General features: G+C 36.8%; 4 protein-coding genes across 7 annotated transcripts; 3 read left to right on the forward strand and 1 right to left on the reverse strand.

The window, feature by feature from the left end:
• Positions 1-1,452: 1,452 nt before the first annotated feature.
• Positions 1,453-4,628, forward strand: LOC141902492 (beta-alanyl-dopamine/carcinine hydrolase-like). 3 transcript variants are annotated; one of them, XM_074790248.1, is made up of 9 exons: positions 1,453-1,742; positions 1,898-1,984; positions 2,433-2,525; positions 2,749-2,887; positions 3,029-3,112; positions 3,303-3,402; positions 3,547-3,735; positions 3,840-4,018; positions 4,271-4,626. In XM_074790248.1, the coding sequence occupies exons 1-9, from the start codon at positions 1,557-1,559 to the stop codon at positions 4,369-4,371; spliced, it is 1,158 nt and encodes a 385-aa protein (XP_074646349.1). In that variant the 5' UTR covers positions 1,453-1,556; the 3' UTR covers positions 4,372-4,626. The 3 variants fall into 3 exon arrangements, with proteins under 3 accessions (XP_074646349.1, XP_074646348.1, XP_074646350.1); XM_074790247.1 differs by having other exon boundaries at positions 3,017-3,112; positions 4,271-4,625; XM_074790249.1 differs by lacking the exons at positions 1,453-1,742; positions 1,898-1,984; positions 2,433-2,525 and adding exons at positions 2,062-2,079; positions 2,405-2,432 and having other exon boundaries at positions 3,017-3,112; positions 4,271-4,628.
• A 1,287-nt stretch (positions 4,629-5,915) lies between these two features.
• LOC141901693 (tubulin polymerization-promoting protein family member 2-like) lies at positions 5,916-9,330 on the forward strand. The gene is made up of 4 exons (XM_074789109.1): positions 5,916-6,081; positions 7,634-7,829; positions 8,003-8,153; positions 8,407-9,330. Exons 2-4 carry the CDS (start codon positions 7,642-7,644, stop codon positions 8,584-8,586), a joined length of 519 nt encoding a protein of 172 aa, XP_074645210.1. The 5' UTR covers positions 5,916-6,081; positions 7,634-7,641; the 3' UTR covers positions 8,587-9,330.
• A 483-nt stretch (positions 9,331-9,813) lies between these two features.
• LOC141901998 (centrosomal protein of 72 kDa-like) lies at positions 9,814-15,843 on the reverse strand. Of its 2 annotated transcripts, none has more exons than XM_074789616.1 (15): positions 15,715-15,843; positions 14,643-14,770; positions 14,526-14,563; positions 14,206-14,360; positions 13,332-13,622; positions 13,180-13,256; positions 13,013-13,073; positions 12,838-12,928; positions 12,658-12,746; positions 12,368-12,543; positions 12,142-12,286; positions 11,861-12,051; positions 11,596-11,725; positions 11,337-11,451; positions 9,814-11,251 (listed from the first exon to the last, which is right to left on the reverse strand). In XM_074789616.1, exons 1-15 carry the CDS (start codon positions 15,779-15,781, stop codon positions 11,086-11,088), a joined length of 1,920 nt encoding a protein of 639 aa, XP_074645717.1. In that variant the 5' UTR covers positions 15,782-15,843; the 3' UTR covers positions 9,814-11,085. The 2 variants fall into 2 exon arrangements, with proteins under 2 accessions (XP_074645717.1, XP_074645718.1); XM_074789617.1 differs by lacking the exon at positions 15,715-15,843 and adding an exon at positions 14,923-15,382.
• A 5-nt stretch (positions 15,844-15,848) lies between these two features.
• On the forward strand, positions 15,849-18,111 carry LOC141901999 (schlafen-like protein 2). Its single transcript, XM_074789618.1, has 8 exons — positions 15,849-15,887; positions 16,140-16,399; positions 16,522-16,621; positions 16,969-17,117; positions 17,218-17,320; positions 17,405-17,566; positions 17,656-17,726; positions 17,817-18,111. Exons 2-8 carry the CDS (start codon positions 16,194-16,196, stop codon positions 17,884-17,886), a joined length of 861 nt encoding a protein of 286 aa, XP_074645719.1. The 5' UTR covers positions 15,849-15,887; positions 16,140-16,193; the 3' UTR covers positions 17,887-18,111.
• Positions 18,112-18,116: the final 5 nt, after the last annotated feature.

The raw sequence follows: 18,116 nt of genomic DNA on the forward strand, positions 1-18,116 counted from the left end.
CTGATATTTCTATTTATCGTCATCGAAAATGCAAGCCCAATTCTCGAAACCAGCGCGTTCGGGGAGCTTTCCATGTTTGGCCGACCTCGACCTTTACTAGTGACGCTCAATCGTTTCTGATCTCAGACGACATCGTAACGTTGCCATAGAAACTGTCAGTTCACAGTGGCAGAGCAAAAGTCAGGGGCAAAAAATCTTGAATATAATTCAAAAAAAGAAAAGAAATACGATGGAACCTCCAAATAAATAGTTTTTCAAATGCTACGGACTCGAATCTAAAAAATTGTTCTTTAAACACATTTTCACCATGAGAAAAGTATTCACTCCTAATCATTAAAATGAATTCTTCGAAGGTTAAATACCGGTTTCCGGTACTGTGTGTCAATGGTTATTCAGTTGTGAATGGTTATCTTAACCACATGGATGTCACGAAAAACATCAACAGACATTTCTTCCAATACCCCGAGTCCTAACTGAATAAAGGACGCCTCAATGGTGGTTTTATTTAGCAGTTATGGGGAATAAATAAATACAAGTAAACGTCAAATCTGCATATGGACTTGTCATAGAAATGACAGCGACAGAAATATTCGCTCGTACTGGTCCTTGGACAGAAAGGTTTTTGGGGGTCACATACGGCCTTTTATTAGGGAGGTGTCAGAGATTAGTTTAGATCAAAAGTATGATGTACGTACATTTTATATATCTAGCTTTGAAAAATGACTAATGACCGACACTTAGCCTGTAAAAGGGCCAAAGCTGAAAGATAAAATGGACCATCCATACTATAATTTTCTGTAAGTGGCACGAGGAATTGATAGAACAACTTATAATATAATCATGGACTCTTTTCGTTTTAGAGTCCATGATATAATCTGTTTATCGTCCCCTGTGTGAAAGTTACAACGACAGACATGTTCGCTTGTACTGGACCCTGGACAGAACTATCTATTTTGCTTCACATGCTATATCATGGAAAAGGTTACATGACATTTTGTGTAGGATGGGTTACGATATATACGAATCATGGTTTCTACATTATACGCGATGATTATTCATGAATGAAATGAACGAGGAATCGGCTAATCGGAAAGATCGAATGCAATCAAAGAATACTCATCGAAACGATAGCAGTCAATTATATGGTGGATGAATACCGATGGTGCATGATTTGTATCGTATTCGTTAATCTAGCGCCACAAAAACCTAATACCGATTACGTCATTAAAGTGATTAGTGCGTCATTAAAGGATGGGATGAACTAGGTTCTACGATGGGATTACAAATTATCTTCATTCGCATCTTTGTTGGCTTTTAAAACATAACTGGAAAATGAAAACATCCACGACCTGTCACCAATGACACAGCTTGCTTTAGAACTAGTTTTTAGCTTTTAATTTACGGGCCTGTGATGCATTTCTGGGAAAACTGGGTCATAAATTGTAGCAGAATACCATAAAGCCCCTTGTAAAATATTTGTTCTGAGCATAAATTTATTTTCGAGCATACCGGTGAGTTTTAGTGTCAAACATACAACCCTATATTCATTATGTTAAATGGGACAGTGCGTCTACGCAAAAGGGACAGTTATACAAAAAACACCGATTAACGAGGAAACAACGGGATATGCATTCAAACGTAGACCCGGCAGTAACGTTGAGCGTTTGATTATGGAGTCCGGTGGAGCAGCGTTTTTATTCATCAAAGCTGCTGGAACACATTACGATGTAGGCCGAAAAATTGTGAGTACCATCGAATTCGTGTTGCAGTCGTGAGACCCGTTCACACAACGATTTACACTTCTGTATATCACGACTGCGGTGAAACCGGCCGCCTTGTCTCATGTTTGCATTGTCAATTGCAGAAAGGTATTTTGCAAAAAGGTATTTTTTTGTAGGGATCCGAAGCTAAACATCTTATTCAAAAATACTTCCACAATGATCAGAATATCCCAAATTATATAGGAAAGAGTGAAAGTCAACAGGTAACATTTTTCAGCGAGATAATATGGTTCAATATTGTAGTTGTCCTACAGTCGTTCACATAACGTTAGGGCCTCGAGATGTCGCGTTCAAACTCGTGACGTTTTCACGACAAATTTCGCTTTTTCACCCATTTTCCACGGGACAAGCCATCATTTGAAGACATGTCTAAATGTAAGATGAGGACACCAGTGATATGACGACTGAGTTTCAAGTCGTCATGAATATGTCGACTTGTCGCGAGGAAAGTGGTCGAGAGAACGAAATATGTCGTCAAAACGTCACGATATATCGACATATTCATGTCGACTTGACGCGATATATCGCGATATGTCGACATAAATATGACGACTTGTCGAATTGGAACGCGACATCTCCAGGCCCCTTATCGCTTCCGTATTTTTCAACCTTACGGTTTACAGTTATATTTCTGGATTTCATTATTGCAAGGTATTTATTAGGAACCTATTGGAATTTGAGGCCTTGTATGGTAATTTTGGCACATTCCGATGTACGGATCTACTCCTCAATACACAAACGGCGGTAAGTGCGGCGCGCCAGTTTGGACAGACGAAATCTGTTTACAAGATTTCCATAACTACACCAAAGCTACAACACTTCTAGATTTTTTTGATATCAGAGAACATTGGACAAACCTTAACTATACCGGTATATCATCTACGAGCCTTTAACGACGTCTGACGACTGAAATCGACTTCCCCATAAGAGAATCATTCATAGAAATATTATGTGCAATTGTTTTCAGGCGGTTATCGGCCACAATGAAGATGGAGAGTCGGGAGAACATGGATCGTCGTATATAATAGATGCGCACTATTTTAATGTTAGCCCGCGGGGTCGACTGTTAGTCCCCGAGGAAAGATTCGTATCATTTTGTTATCCAGGTATTTAAGCGCAACACGTTATAAAAAGAGTATGTAATATCAGCAAGAAGCCTTTAAATCTTCTACTTGTTGAAAACACTGATGAAGTGTGTTTCCTTGGCAATCTCACAACTAAATTCGTCTTTACAGGCGGTCTTCCAGGTTCTACTTTTGCTTACAATATTCATGGTATGGTTTCTACAATCAATTACATCGTCGGAAAACATGTCAAGAATGATCGACTTCGTAAGCCACAATCATCCTTTATCGAAATTATTTGTAACATTGATATGACTTAAACCAAAAATTCAAAAGACTAGTTTTGAATTTTTGCTTTAACAATGTGGGACAATGTGGGTATAATGCAGGAAGTCTTGCTTGATTGATACGGTTGTGGATAGACAGTGGTTATGACCTCCATGATGTTTCATTACAGCTATGAATGTTTTACTAAGAGCTACCCTATCGGCAACAAATCTTGACCATCTAATAGAAATAATCAGAAATAAAGGAATCGGTATTGGGTTCCCAGTTAGGTAAGTTCAAAAAGAAAACAAGTCCTGTGATATATGTATGCAGAGAAATACTGATTCCACGCGAAAATCTACGTCATGATTCATCAATTCAGTTTCTCGATTAACAAAATGAAATACAGCTCTTGCGTGTGGTTCTCGTTGCAGCATGAACGTTGCATTTCTATCTAACAAACAAACCTTTTACACGTTTGAGATTTTCACGCAAGAATCAGACGATAAAAGCCAAACGGATTTTAAGATTATGGGGATTAAGAAGGAAGACGGAGAACAGACTTCAAACTGCGCACACGTTAGTGATGAGTTCACTTATGGATACTACTATCACTGTAATCAGTAAGTTTTTGAGGTGGTATCCTCCGTAGAACCCAAAATCAACTTTTTTCATCGACTACTCTTAATTCTCCGATCTCCAATTTTGCGTTGTAATGAATTTGTAGTTTTCGCCACATCGCGGGTACTGATGCTATACCGCCTTGTTCTCGGATACGAACTACATACCTCGAGACTAACCCAGCGCCGAAAACTAAATCCGATATACATAGGATTCTAACGAACAAAATGATCATTAGACCTATTGAAGTGATGGGCGTAGACAGTTACATCACTTTGGCAACTGGTTAGTAAAATGGAACATCCTCCCTTGGCAGGAATTCGAACCTGATGGCATCGCTACACTCAGTCACGGCACGAGCCGTGGCAATCTCGATGCCATCAGGTTCGAATCCCGGTTCGATGATGAAAATGGTGCAAGGCCTCCCTGGTTGTATCATGGATGTGCTATATGGTTGTATCACGGAGATCTGGCACCACCGTGGTTGATCACAGTATTCCGATTCAGATATATATTTGTTTTACTTGCTATTTACAGTTATTTTTGATTTGTGCGCTGAACAGTTGGAAATCTACACGAGCAGGCGACAGGGCCCGGAAGTTCCGCCCGATATCATACTGAAAATAAACGACTTATGAAGCGCCTGAATCTCGCGATCCGTTTAAAGTTATCATCCGATGTACATTTTGAGTACGATTCAATTCATGTCATTTTACAAATCGAGATATATTTTCTTTAATTTTATTTTATCATTGAAATTTAAATATCATTACGAATTGTCAAACCAATCCAAAAAAGAAATTATGTACCTGGACACAATGCATGAATTCGACGAAGAAGCAATGACACGATTGTTTTGTTAATGAATAAATTTCCGTGTTATCATCTTGGTTTATACACAATTCATTCGTTCGAAACCTGTAGGCCCTAGTAGAGTATCTAGTAATTTTCGACATTTTTGATTTCGTCAATTCTTGTGGTGGCTTTTAGATCTCGTGAAGTGTTTCATTCGTTTTGTCCCGACGTTGCCAGGGAGATGCTGCAGTGTGTGCGCTTTCTCAGTCATTGTCGTTATGAACATTAACGTGCTTTGCTTTTTGTGAATTAAAATTGCAAAACTGGTACTATACCCCTCGGAAAATATCCATACATTTCTTCTCATGGGGTGTTGAAAAGGATCAGACTGATGTGTCTATTTTTCCATGTAACCTGAAAATGTAAACACGGTACATCGATAAAGGTACGATAAATAGATATTTCGCAGTTATTTGCTTCTGTGAAATACACAGATGATCCACAATTCCTGGTATTGGTCAATTTTGAATAAAGGTGATCCAATGACCAGGTCACGACTGAATTAAACAGGACGGATTCTTAGACGGGCAAATGACGAAAATAGGACGATTATTGGAAAAAATATAATTAAATGACCTTTAAGCACAGGTGATCGCATTGGAAGCTTGACAATCCGGTTTTCAAACATAATACATGTATAACAAAAATACTTCGTGTATCTTACTAACCTGTCATCAATTCGTGGTACCAACATATTCGACTAATGTTTACATTCATTTTTCGACTGTTTTCAAAAAGGAAAATGAGATATACAGCTTTGTATCTATTGGACATTACATCAATCGGTACGGTACATTGCTGCAGTCAACGACAAGCTTCGCAAACCATCTATTTGGCGAAACCTTTGTGAATCAAAACCCAGTTAACTATAGTGTTACAGTTAAAGCTAAAAAGGGGGTCTTATATAATAACTGGTCACCGATTAGAGACTAATTCTCAAGTAGACTAATTCACTGCATGAATTTCAAGATACATTTTACTCCATGAAATTAGTAGCTTATTTTAGTTAAGATTTCTGTTTATTTCGTATCACGTGATTATCGTCTATAGTCCTATATCGGAACACACTTGTCAACAGGAAATTTTTCGTTCAAAACTATGTGAACTATTTCAATACAAAAAAACCGGTTATGATTCGATGATATTACTTTTATCTAGTAAATATCGTACGATTGAAAAAATAGATTGCAATTTTTCTTTTTACTGAAATAGTCTGAAAGCACGAATTTCTTTTCTTATCAAAAAGAATCAATCAGCGTTTCCAGGTGAAACTAAGGACGCAGCTGGAAAACTCAAACAATCAGGTGAAATGGGCCAATCACAAAACGTGTTTTAGACGACAGTTGGATATAAAATGTGGTTCGATTGGTTCACAAACTGTTTACCAGTAGGCCTACTGAGTCACCAGAACGTTGCAGTGCAATAATCAACAAGGATCAATTGTAGGAGTTACACTGAAATTTTGGTTCAGACATAAATCACCATACGTACAGGTAATCTATAATTGTTACGCTGATTTCAGTTGTATAGTTTTAGCTGTAACTTGGGCATTCTTCTCGTGTAGTTTTAATTCGCTGGCCTGGGATCATATATAAACCTATGTAGGCCTATTTTGATATCTTGCAGCAAAAATGAGACTGCACAATTATAAATTCATCGCACTAGCTACCAACTTGGTGAGCTCCTACACTATTGTTTGCATTTGTAATGAAAATTCTTAAGAAATTCGGTATTACTAGCCTATTAAATGTGCAGTCCTTTGCCGATCGGTCGTTGACCTGGATGAATAAAAAGCATGCAACCAGCGGTTTACTATACGGGCTATCGTTGCAGTACTTGCTATATCAAACAGGATGAATCGATATAAAAATTATCATCAAACATTCATGTCTGCTAATCAGCAACAGAAACTGCTCCGATAGCGAAACACGGATGTATTTTCCTCGGCAATTCGGCTAGATTACAGATTTAGAAATCTAGGCTGTACGAAAATCCAATGCTAATCTGTTACCTTTAACGTATATCAGGTCATTATTCATTATATGTACATAAAACTATACGTGATCTCAGTGAAAGAGGGACATGATAAAACTAGATTTACTTCTCCTATCAAACAACTTTATTGACTATAGCCCCGTAGCTTATAGGCTATGTGCTTATAGGCTTATAGGCCTAGGCCTATGTGCATTTCACTTTCTTTTTGATTCATGAATATATGAGTCAAATACATCTCAATTAAACGAGCTATCCGTGATAGCATGCGCGTTCAATACAGACGATATTCATGTCAACACGACGGTGGATATTTATTCATTAATAATGGAGACTATAATAATTATTATATCTATAAATAGACTACAATTTTACAGGATATAATGTAGGGCCTATATCACGATATCAATACAGAAAACTGTCCTTAATTTCTCAATTATTTAAATCATTCAAAATCTCCGAGGTGAAAGCGGAACTTAAGTCTTGACTAAAAAAAGAGAAAAAAATGCAATGAGTCACAAAACAGCACAGCTTTTATGGATCTGACATAGGCATAGCCTACTGTGTAATGAATTCAGAGAGAAAACAGGTTCAACTAACAGAAAACAACATTTCGCATTATAGTTCCGAGAATCTAAAATATTCAATGCGGATCGAAATTTAAAATTCAAAATACAAAATAAAAAATACAAAATACAAAACTCGGGACTTGAAATCGATTTTCTATAGGCTATTTTCAAATTGGTCAAAATCATAAGTTAAATTTTCATTTGTTGGAAATATTTCGAATGATACGAACGCTCGCTTTCAAACTTGCGCTATAGTTGGCAGGTGGTTTCAAGTGGCCTACCTATATATGCGTGCAATACAAAAGCTAAATATGAATTTGCTATCAGACATATACGGCCATATTGACAAGGAATATATGCACAGTCTACTTTCTTGAAGTATGAATTCGAAAATATCTTATAAAAATTATTTCTTATAAATATGATTGTACAATAATATGATATAAATCAATAAACTGAATGCCGGTGTAAATACTTTTTTCAGTTTTCAATATGTCTGACTTTCAAGCTAAAGTAAAAGAGTTCACAAAATCAGCATCGGCTGGCAAAAGCGATTTAGTCACGTCGAAATGTTTGAAGAAAATGAATGTAGACTGCAAACTTCAATCGGTTACTGGAATGGACCAGAACACTCTTGATATTAAATTCTCTGGAGCTATGAGCAAAATTGGCGCTAAAGGGTAAGCCCGATTAGGTGACGACTTCGATGAGAAATACTTTACGCCACATCGTGTTCTTGTGGTAAAATTTGAATTACTAGCGTTATCTTTCTGGGGGTCGGGAATCTGTGTGTATGAACCTCCAACCGAAACAAGTTCACGATTCTATCGCGCCCATCATAACCTAATTTCAGTGGAATGACCGCAGCACAATTTTGCGACACGTTCGTCCCTCAATATCTTGCTCCCGAAGTTGCTAAGGCCAAGAAGAAGTCGGCTGAAGATGTACAGAAAGCCATTATGGATAAGATATGTGGCGGAAGTGCCGCCGCCCATGGTACAACAGTAAGTCCCACCGTCGCAAGAACGTCGCAAGAAATGTTTTTTTTTCTAATCTTAAAATAGGAATTGTCCCTGTTTATTTGGCTGGCAAATTTCGTTTGATTTTTCGATTGAGTGTCCCTTGCAGACCCACCACACCTGCCGGGAGCGAAACATATAAATTTTTTTTGTTTAAATCGAAGTACATGATTGGAAATTCGGTTCCGGTTCATTCGAAATGGTCCTGTTGGGTAGCACAATCATATTTTTCTTTCAGAAAACTGTTAAAGCTGGAGGGGTAGACAGGCTGACGGACACGTCGAAATATACAGGCGCCCACAAAGAAAGATTTGATTGCGAAGGAAAGGGCAAGGGAATTGCTGGACGTGAGGATGTGGCCAAAAATACCGGCTATGTCGGTAACTACCAAGGCGAAGGCACATACGACAAAAAATAAATTACAGGGACGCCAAAACGCGATGATAATATTTGAAAGTCAAATAGACAGCCATGACTGCAAACGAATGACTACGAATTACTACAATGCATAGTGTTATAAAATTGTTATGTATTTTATACCACTAACAAATATTTCCGCGCCATGATATTCAAAAATTTCAAATTTATCATTTGTTCCAAGTTGTGCATATATATCATATACATGTATCCTTTCTAAGGGACCTTTCTTCCGAGTAAGGATAGATTTCTTTAGTCTAAACTGCTGAAAAATCATATATATTCTTATGTACCGTATATCTGCTTTTTATCATTGTGCCAATATAAGACCTTAACGGTTTTGGTAATGAATCTTTATCTTTCGAAAAGTAGACACAGAATTTCTTCTTAGGACATCTTCCGTCTCTAATTGGCAGGGTAAATATTATCAAGTATGTATGCAATTCTTCTAGCGTCACTGTAATCCTCATCGATTTTCCGTCCACTGTGTCAGAAGATAAGTTGGAATCGACGCAAAATAGTTAAGCCATAGATCATGGCAAAAACAATTTCTAGGAAAGTTAATCGTTTTACGATATCTTCAAGTATTTCAAACAGCCGACTCGCCATTATTTCACCAAACAAGAAATGTGCATTACATCATTATCTCTGTTACAACAAAATTTAGCTGTTTTAAAACATTAAATGTGTTGAGATTTGTGTGTAAACATTCCTAAAAGGAAATATAGTGATAGTAAATGTGAAATACGTGTTTCTTCAATTATCTCCCGATGGCCACGGAGCAGGTTTCTGGCGATCTGAACTTGTGAGGGTACGTACAAAATAGATACATTTACGATTAGTATGCGTACTTCCCTAATTATAAATTTCGTATATACAGCGGAACCTCCTCATAACGACCTTGGATACAAACGGTCCTGTTTATCGGTTATTACACCTAGAATTTCGTCCCAAATAGGAAAATTCTAATTATTTCATACTGTATATAAGGAACTTCAGGGCCCCAGAGAAGTTCGTTGTGGCGAGGTTCCACTGTACTTATTCTTCGAAATCCGGCATGTGAAAAGACCATGACGTGTGCCCTTACTTTCATCAAGTTTTGTATCATCAATGAGGTGAACGGATGGGTGGAGATCAGTGCTACCACCAGCAGATTCTCAGCAATAACCGGTCATTCTTCGGATGAGAAAAGGAACAAATTTTAGTTACGATATAAATTCATTTATTTATCAAATCTAATAGGCTATTATACACGGCACAACACAAAATAAACCTATAGCCTCTTCCCACAAAACTGCTCACTATAACAAGGCACGTCGAGACCTACACTTTTCTTACAATTGATAAACTGGAATGTTACAAAGAACTTACGTACATTGTATATCTTTTTTAGTAATCGAAAATACTAAACAGTGAAAACTTAATACAACATGTACAATCAAAATTCTAAAACTACACGATCATCGTTTGAAAAAATGACACATCCACAACTTCTCTACCACTAGTACTACCATTAGATACATAATAACGTTATTTAAGGTAACCAGTCCAGCTGGTTATATACGTAATATTTTCTTGTACATAAAGTTGCAGCTCAGTAAATTCGTCGATATGCATGCTACTACATGTATTTACAATTTCTTATGTTGGACTAAAATGGACTTTTTGTAATCACGAATTCAGGACATTATACGAAGAGCAAGATTTTCGAAATTTTACCCACAAATCACATGCGCGTACACCACTTAGTAATTTTGGTCCGGAATTCTTTGAGATAATTAAGATTTAGTTAATATGACAATTCATACATATGTACATATATATTCTGTATTCTATTGTACAATATACTTCTAAACGTAGTGTGAACATCCGGTTATTACCTATATTTGACCATATGATTTCCCTGCCACTTCACAATTATTCAGACTCAATACCCATCTTACATTGCAGTACGGGTATTTCATAGAATGCAGAGCAGGAGGGAGTCAAAAATGCAATTTCAAAATGAAGTGCTTGGTATTCAATACTGTTACATTCTCTGCCACAAATTTTGATTTAGAAATTAACACATATAAAATGCAAATGTTGGTATTACTAATCATAATAGACTCATATAATAATTTTGATAAACATATAATGAAGTTTAAGTAGAGTCTACTGCTTACAAGAAATTCAAACCATTACATACATTTTCATAGGCATAACATAACATCAAATGGTTGGGGGTGGGAATGGAAGAATATAATAATACTTAGTTTAAGAAATAAAACCTCCATGATGGAATTTAAAATCTTCAATCACCGGATGCAATCATTTTTCTTCTTACAAGCACACATGCAAAGATGCAGCCTAAACAAGACAACTGATGTTCAACGATCTTGATTAAGGATAATGCATGCAGCGTCAATAACCATTTACGCACACCCGGCCCATATACACATATTCTAGGAATGACGATATAATGGATTTTATGTCTCATCCTCTGTAGATGTGCACTGCACTAATGACCATTAATGAGAGAGTTCTCAACTGATGAATTCATCTGCGATGTCATCGTTTTCTTCAGTTGATTATAGCTCCAGTGAAGTTGCTGAACGTCTGCGTGGTGGCGCTTTTTACTATCGTCGATTTCTCGCAGCAGATGGTCATTAGTTTCAACCAAAGATCTGGAAAGGATTTAAGGTTTGAAAGTTTAAGTTGAAATTACTTGATGTACTCAAAAAGATAAGGTTTTGTTCATGTGTAACATACTTGTGACTTTCTTGTAACATATTTGCAAGTTCTTGCATTTTCGAATATTGTTTCAAACGGATTTTCAAAACTTCAATTTCTTGTTGCAAACCCTGGTTTTGTCGTTGAATTTCATCTGCAACAAAAATTCAATCATCTTATTGATACAGTTTGTACCTACCAGGACAAATCATTCAACAGATTTTCAAAAATACATATGTACCAATCAAAACATATTTTTGCTAAATTGTTACCGCTGAACTATTAAAAACTGACTAACCAGTAGCTACAGAGGAGTTAGTTATCTGAGTAGCAGTTGTTGTTGATGCAGATAACTCAAGTTCATTAATCTTTTTCTGTAAGTTTTTATTCTCTTCAATCGTTTTCTGTAGTTGATGTCTTAGCCATTCCTACAAGATCAAGAACTGAGTGAGCTTATCCATTTACCTTACAGACATATGGGTCTCCCCTAGAACAAATTCTCGCCATAAAATGGCCCAAAATAGTTGAAACATGAATCAAAATACCAACACTACTTGACTTACCACATCTTTTTTGGCTTGATCAAGGCTATCACTCAATTCACGACTGTCATCTGCAGTACTCCTCGAATGTTCCTTCAATGTGCTGTTGTCATTTGAAAGTTGCGACACACGAGTTTGTAAATGTTTCAATTTATCATTTGAAGGATGCGCTGCCTGTGCTAAAAATTCCTTGATGACTCGATCAGCCATAACTACGAAAACAGCAAAATAACTATTACAACTGTTTTGTTCATAGTTTAATACAATGTACCGTCTATTCAAATTGGTAACCATTCACTCACCATTGAATTTAGGATGTTTATGCAGTGATTTTGATCCATTCCAGTATTTATCGACCAAATCACAGATCTGATACAGAAAACTACTATATTCAGAAAGTGGTTCACCATGTGCTTTATGATCCACCGGTGCAGGCCCAGTTGATACCTGCAAATATCAAGATACAAGTAACAGATACATCAATTTAAACACGTTTCAACAAGTATAAAATGAGAAGACTCAACCTACCTCAGTGTTATATGGTGGTATCATAGGTGGTGGTCCGATGTTAGGATATTGGTAATAAGGCGGCATTCCAGTTGGCGGTAGTGAGGCGAACTGTTCTGGATAATGAGGAAATGCTGCAGGATGGTATGGCACAGTGTTGGCTGGGAACGTCGGTGGCATTGACGAGATTGGAGCTCCTAAAATCAAAACATTTTAAGTCAATTTGTCAAGATTTATGTTAATTCAAAATAATGTTGAGTAACATTTGTAGCAGTTATGTATAGCTTGAAATAGAGGAGCTGATAGTTTACCTGGATGAGGTGTAAAATTGCCTTCTGCTTTGACATTAACTCTATTGTAAGCATCAGCTTCGTCTTGGAACTTTAAATTTGGATCATCTCTAAAATTTGTCATAAAATTCAATAACGGAAATTATGATAGATTTGGCTTAGGATAATTGTTTACATAATCTGATCTCTTTTAAAACTAACCTATTTTTCACTTTCGCAAGTTCAGCCCAGTTTTGTAGTTGAATGTCACCTAGAGTTGTCTTGCTTGTGATATGAGGATACTTCTCTTCAGCTGAATAAATTGATTAATATATTAATCGATTATTGGGAAATCAAAAGGACATGACTGTCGAGTTACGTTGAAAATAATACTAACCATTTTCAGCAGGTTGCGTCCCCAAAGTCGTTCTCTTTCTATTTTTCCCTTCTTCGACAAGCTGAAAATATAAAATTCACGTTCACACCACGCTAAAAATGGTTTACTTTGCTGTTTTGTTGCAACCCTCAGAAAATGGTAATAGCCCGCATTAGAAAAATACAAACCTTCTCAGGTTTCTCACCGTCTTTCATGGGTGGGGTATACCGGATGTTGTCTTGATTTTTCTCCAATTGAAGAATTTCTGTAAAATATTATCACCGTACACAAAATGGCCGATGCATAATTGAGCAATGAAATGTTTAGAACATGGACTTACGATCGGTCGAGTAGACCTTTATCTCTGGAATATCGGCTTTTGATCCAGTTATCTCGCGAGGTTTAGACATGTTTATTCCACCGGTTCGAGCGATTAAATCCAACAATTCGACATCATCATCATCTAGAGCTGATGTTTTTTTCATGTTATTGATCATATCCACCCTTGGATTGTTCTGTTTGGAGGGAGTTTGATTTTGTTCCATTTTTGCGTCTTTGAATTCGACCGCCTGGTCGGTACTGTAGTGAATCAGTGCTGCTTTACGTTCGCCATCTCTCACTGAGCGGTCATCTGAAACAATCATTAACACTCTCTCAATCCTCAGTGTTTTATTAAAGTCATTCAATCCGGGCTAAATCTTCCTCTAAAATGCAGTCACCGTAAGGCTATTGAGATTATCATAATCAAAGCGGAGCATATCAAGAAGTACAGCAGTTAATCTCACTCACTGCTCACTTGTGCACAATGAAATATTCACAAAGCTACCAGCCTATTTAATATTGAATCCATGTCCATTCAAGAAGCTTTGAACAAACAATAGTCCACACAATAGATCATTTCTATTGGTAATCTCTTAAATCAACATTTAGAATGCAAGTACGGGCAATAACTAAAAACAATAACAGAAATCAATGAAATATTCGAATCAATATTTCATCCACATATTTACATTATTAGAGCCCTGAATCCAAGGTAATGGTAGAGAGTCAAGGCTTGATGGGGAGTCTCTTGCGTTAATATGCAATTTGACGCAATACAGCCTATTTTAAAGTAACTTTGCACGAGTTTATCAAGAAATAGGCCCTATATTGTACATGTATATAGCCTCAAAATGAAACTGGTACTATATTGCAAACAACAAAATTTCCATTACCTAACATTTTCAGATTTGGCAGCATATGTATAAGAAACAGCCTGTAATCTGGTTCATTTCTAGTGACTGGATTCAAACGTAAATCCAGTTCAGTTAAATTCTGATTACTTCGCAGTTTATACAATTCATCCAATGTGTCGATATTGTTGTAATAGCTGCCAATGAGTTAAGATATAAAAACATAATTGAGTTTTGTTACAGAGCATAGAATATTAAACTTTAACGCATGTACGACCCTCAGAATGAACTTTTTTTCATCTAGCAAGTGATAAGCAAAATCATTCTTTATTTTCAGAATATGATCGATGAATGAAGGATACAGATTAAGTTTCTCCAGAAGTTGAAGATGATCAATACCCTGTTGAGGAAAGAAAAACAAGAATTTTAATCCAAGATTTACTCATCCATGATTATGACCATTTAACTTTTGTACTTACATCAAGTGACTCTAAACAATTTCTTGAGAGGTCTAGTTGCTTCAATCTTGTGAATTTCTTAAAAGCGTTTCCTAGCAGGCTAATTTTTTCATGGTAGGTACCCGGTAATGTTAATGACCGCACATCCTCTGAAAAAGAATCCAAAAATATCAAAATGTTAAAATTTACTCGTAAAATCAGAGTTTCAACCATTATCAAGGAATGACATTATCATTTGGCTTTATGATTGTTAGACCTGTACTTAGCCCAAATGTATATTCATGGCAAAGTTTTTACCTACTCGACATATAATTAAGGCTGTGGTTATTTTGCCGGATCCGGTCACCGACTTCTGAAGGATATTTTGTCGGATATCGTCGTGAATTGGCTGATTTATTCCGCGCATGCGCAGAGAGGTGCGCATCTTAGAAAATTCGAAGGAAGTGTGGAGAACAGAGTTTGAGAAAATAGAGCAGATAGAGCGATACTCGAACCCGGGCCAGTAAATTACTAGTGCAGCGTCTCCCCACAAGACCACCGAGCTCGCTGAAAACCAACTGAATGTTTTAACTACATATAGCCTCACCTTACCGTAAACCTATCCCTAGTTGTGAAACGGAACCCTCTCTGGACCCTCTTCTCACCCTCTTGACAGTAATCAAAATCCTAACCCTAAACCCAATAAAATGATTTTCTTGTTATATAATATATGGATCCGGCAAAATTTCTTTTATAAGTCCGTAACCGGATCTGGCTGCCACTTCCTATGATTAATTGCATTCTATTTGTTTATAAGCTGAACCCAAGTAGGACTCAGAGTCAGACTGGGGGACCGTCATTCCAACCCAGCCTAATATGGCTTTATAAAGGATGACTTAGGGAATGAGGGAGAAATATTTCTGATGAACCGAGGCGTGATGAAAATCGAAACGGGATACAAATAAAGTACATTTGAATTGTAATTGACTTCTCTTTTTTTAAAAATTTGTTTCGACTCGGTGAAGGTGACCAGAACTATCCAAAAATGAACCTAGAAGAGAAAGATTTGTGCTTTTTTTCTCATAATTACTGAACATAAGCGATAAACACGTACCTAAATTGTCAGTTTTCAACTGAACTCTGTCGCGAACCCAGGCGTCCGTGATAGTCACCGTCGCCATTTTCAAACAAAAATCTCCATGCACTTCGTAACTGGTAAATTACAGTCTTCTCAAGGTCGTCGAGTCGAGCGGCAATCAAAAAAGCCAAGATTCGAACGCATTTTAAGTGAATTATAATTGGTCAAACCACAGGAACTTGACACGATTTCATTATATCTGGATCATATTAGTAACTTAGTTTCATAATCGGGTAAAAGTGCAGATCTGCACCTCTCCGCGTAAACGGTTCAATCAATTACATTAAATATCATTGTTGGACGTGCTAATTTCACATTTCATGATGATTATCTTGGACGCATTAGTGTTGGTGTAACTGCTTTGCTAGGCCTAAGTACATTCCCTTTTTATATTCACGCAGCCAACTGACAATGTTGGGCTAGGCAAATTCATAACTGAACTGGGTACACTCCTCATGGATTTTACAAAAGGAATCAACAACAATGATGTTTCATCCTCGAGAAGAAAGATTAAAAAATATTACGTTAGTAACACAGTCGTGCCATTTGAAGAGGACGCAACACATGAGTTTAAAGGTCATAAGAATTTCACATCTGAGGAAGTTCCACCCTGGGCTTTCCAAACTGGTACTGATCGCCCGAGTCGTCAACCTGTATCGAAGTATGTGACCAACCCAATCATATGGGATCATTTGTAAAAATAGAAGTCTAAAGATATATCTGAAAATAGAATAGAGTTCTGGTCTTATGTACCCGGTAATTATCTTTTACTTTTTATTACAGGGCGATAAATGGATTTCTGAATAGTGGAATTGGTGGCACAGTTTATCTGGGAATTGTTGATGATGGGTCTGTGAAAGGAATGGTATTAACTCAATATCAGGTACTCCTATCAAGATCAAATTTCACTATAAAGCCTAGAAATCTGTATAATTTAGTCTTCTTTAAATTACTTATGATAAAGCAGAGGATTTCATGGTGATCACCTTTTCAACCAGATTAATTATATACATGAGGCGCGTTGGAAGCAATTTTTGATTGCTGCCGTCAAATGCCGATTTTGGACAGGTTATAAATATTGCCACGGCGAATTTACTTAATTTCTTCAAAAACGTGGTATTCAACGAAAAAAAACATCATTCAGTAAATTATTGCCTGCAGTCACTACTTTTCCAACGCCACTAGGTTAATGCTTGATATTTGAATAATTCTGCTAATTCATCATTTCAGATGGATCATATTGTGGCTAGTGTAGATGATCTGATGTCGCGATATTCACCTCCTGTTCAGTCACACAGATATAAGATCAAATTCGTACCATGTGTATCTAAGAATGCGACTGATGATGAAATAGCTATTCAAAGTTCGTTTGATCAACGGTTTGTGTCTCAAAAGTACAAGTCAAATAGATAGTTGTCATTCAATTGACATCCCTAGAAGGATTTTATCATATTTGAATGGGTGTTTTAATTTTTGTAGCAAAACAGTGGATCCTAAGTTAAGGTTGAGACCGCATAGACTAGGCCTAAGATCAAGAGATTATTGCTGGTGCGACAAAGATTGTCAGGCTCGTACAAATCATGTCAGTTAAATATTTTTCACTTTTTGGATAAGAAATCATGACCGCAACTGGGGCCTTGATCAGAACCAGTAATGCTTTATTTAGAATAAATGGCTTCCAGAATACGTCATTGAAATCATCATCAAACAATGGGATCCTACCGATCCACGAAATCAGGATCTAGTGTCTTCGTCATTGAAACTGTGTCCAGTGCATGAAGATGAATGTGGACGAGTCAATTTCCGAAGGCAAGCAAGCAACATTGCAGTAAGTATCGATCCATTCCATAAATTTAACAAATTGAGGCTTTTATCCTGCTCACTAATGCTCTATTTTTTATCCTGGTTTTATCTCAGTATACTCGTGAAGAAATTTTTACACTGACACAACAAGAAGCTGCATCTCATTGGCACGATGAAATCAAAAGGTAGAACCATAAAGGTTCATTGAAAAAAAAGTGATTTTTCTTCCTATTCTACACGAACAGGTGTTAATGTAAAATTAATTTTATTTTTAGGTTAAGGAAAGAAGTTGCCAATATACGCAAACAAGTTTTTACCATGACATCCGCTAGTGCCAGTTACTGAAGAAATAAGATATTGGTCACTAATTCTCTCATCTTTTAAACCAGTTCACTTTCGCTCTTGAAAGTTCACAGCCATATTATCTTTATCTATCTCTGTATTTTTGAATAAAATTATTTGTCCCAATTAGATTTACCCTACTATTGATCTTTATTGTCGATTCGATCCAAGATACGGACTTTGGCAAGTGAGGATTTGACTGGTTATTGCAGTCATTAGCACGACTTTATATC

The sequence above is a fragment of the Tubulanus polymorphus genome, chromosome 3 (assembly GCF_964204645.1).
Source record: "Tubulanus polymorphus chromosome 3, tnTubPoly1.2, whole genome shotgun sequence".
Lineage (NCBI taxonomy): Eukaryota > Metazoa > Nemertea > Palaeonemertea > Tubulaniformes > Tubulanidae > Tubulanus > Tubulanus polymorphus.

What these genes read in the sequence shown, in the direction of transcription:
- LOC141902492 (XM_074790247.1), top strand. Translation starts at nt 1,557, where the DNA reads ATGGGACAGTGCGTCTACGCAAAAGGGACAGTTATACAAAAAACACCG. An exon ending in GGTATTGGGTTCCCAGTTAG is followed by an intron (nt 3,403 to 3,546) that starts GTAAGTTCAAAA and finishes TTCTCGTTGCAG; the next exon opens with CATGAACGTTGCATTTCTAT. An exon ending in TACTACTATCACTGTAATCA is followed by an intron (nt 3,736 to 3,839) that starts GTAAGTTTTTGA and finishes ATGAATTTGTAG; the next exon opens with TTTTCGCCACATCGCGGGTA.
- LOC141901693 (XM_074789109.1), top strand. Translation starts at nt 7,642, where the DNA reads ATGTCTGACTTTCAAGCTAAAGTAAAAGAGTTCACAAAATCAGCATCG. An exon ending in AGCAAAATTGGCGCTAAAGG is followed by an intron (nt 7,830 to 8,002) that starts GTAAGCCCGATT and finishes ACCTAATTTCAG; the next exon opens with TGGAATGACCGCAGCACAAT. An exon ending in CCGCCGCCCATGGTACAACA is followed by an intron (nt 8,154 to 8,406) that starts GTAAGTCCCACC and finishes TTTTTCTTTCAG; the next exon opens with AAAACTGTTAAAGCTGGAGG.
- LOC141901998 (XM_074789616.1), bottom strand. Translation starts at nt 15,781, where the DNA reads ATGGCGACGGTGACTATCACGGACGCCTGGGTTCGCGACAGAGTTCAG. An exon ending in GCCAAATCTGAAAATGTTAG is followed by an intron (nt 13,623 to 14,205) that starts GTAATGGAAATT and finishes TGATTGTTTCAG; the next exon opens with ATGACCGCTCAGTGAGAGAT. An exon ending in ATGTTACAAGAAAGTCACAA is followed by an intron (nt 11,252 to 11,336) that starts GTATGTTACACA and finishes AATCCTTTCCAG; the next exon opens with ATCTTTGGTTGAAACTAATG.
- LOC141901999 (XM_074789618.1), top strand. Translation starts at nt 16,194, where the DNA reads ATGGATTTTACAAAAGGAATCAACAACAATGATGTTTCATCCTCGAGA. An exon ending in TGGTATTAACTCAATATCAG is followed by an intron (nt 16,622 to 16,968) that starts GTACTCCTATCA and finishes TCATCATTTCAG; the next exon opens with ATGGATCATATTGTGGCTAG. An exon ending in GTCAGGCTCGTACAAATCAT is followed by an intron (nt 17,321 to 17,404) that starts GTCAGTTAAATA and finishes TGCTTTATTTAG; the next exon opens with AATAAATGGCTTCCAGAATA.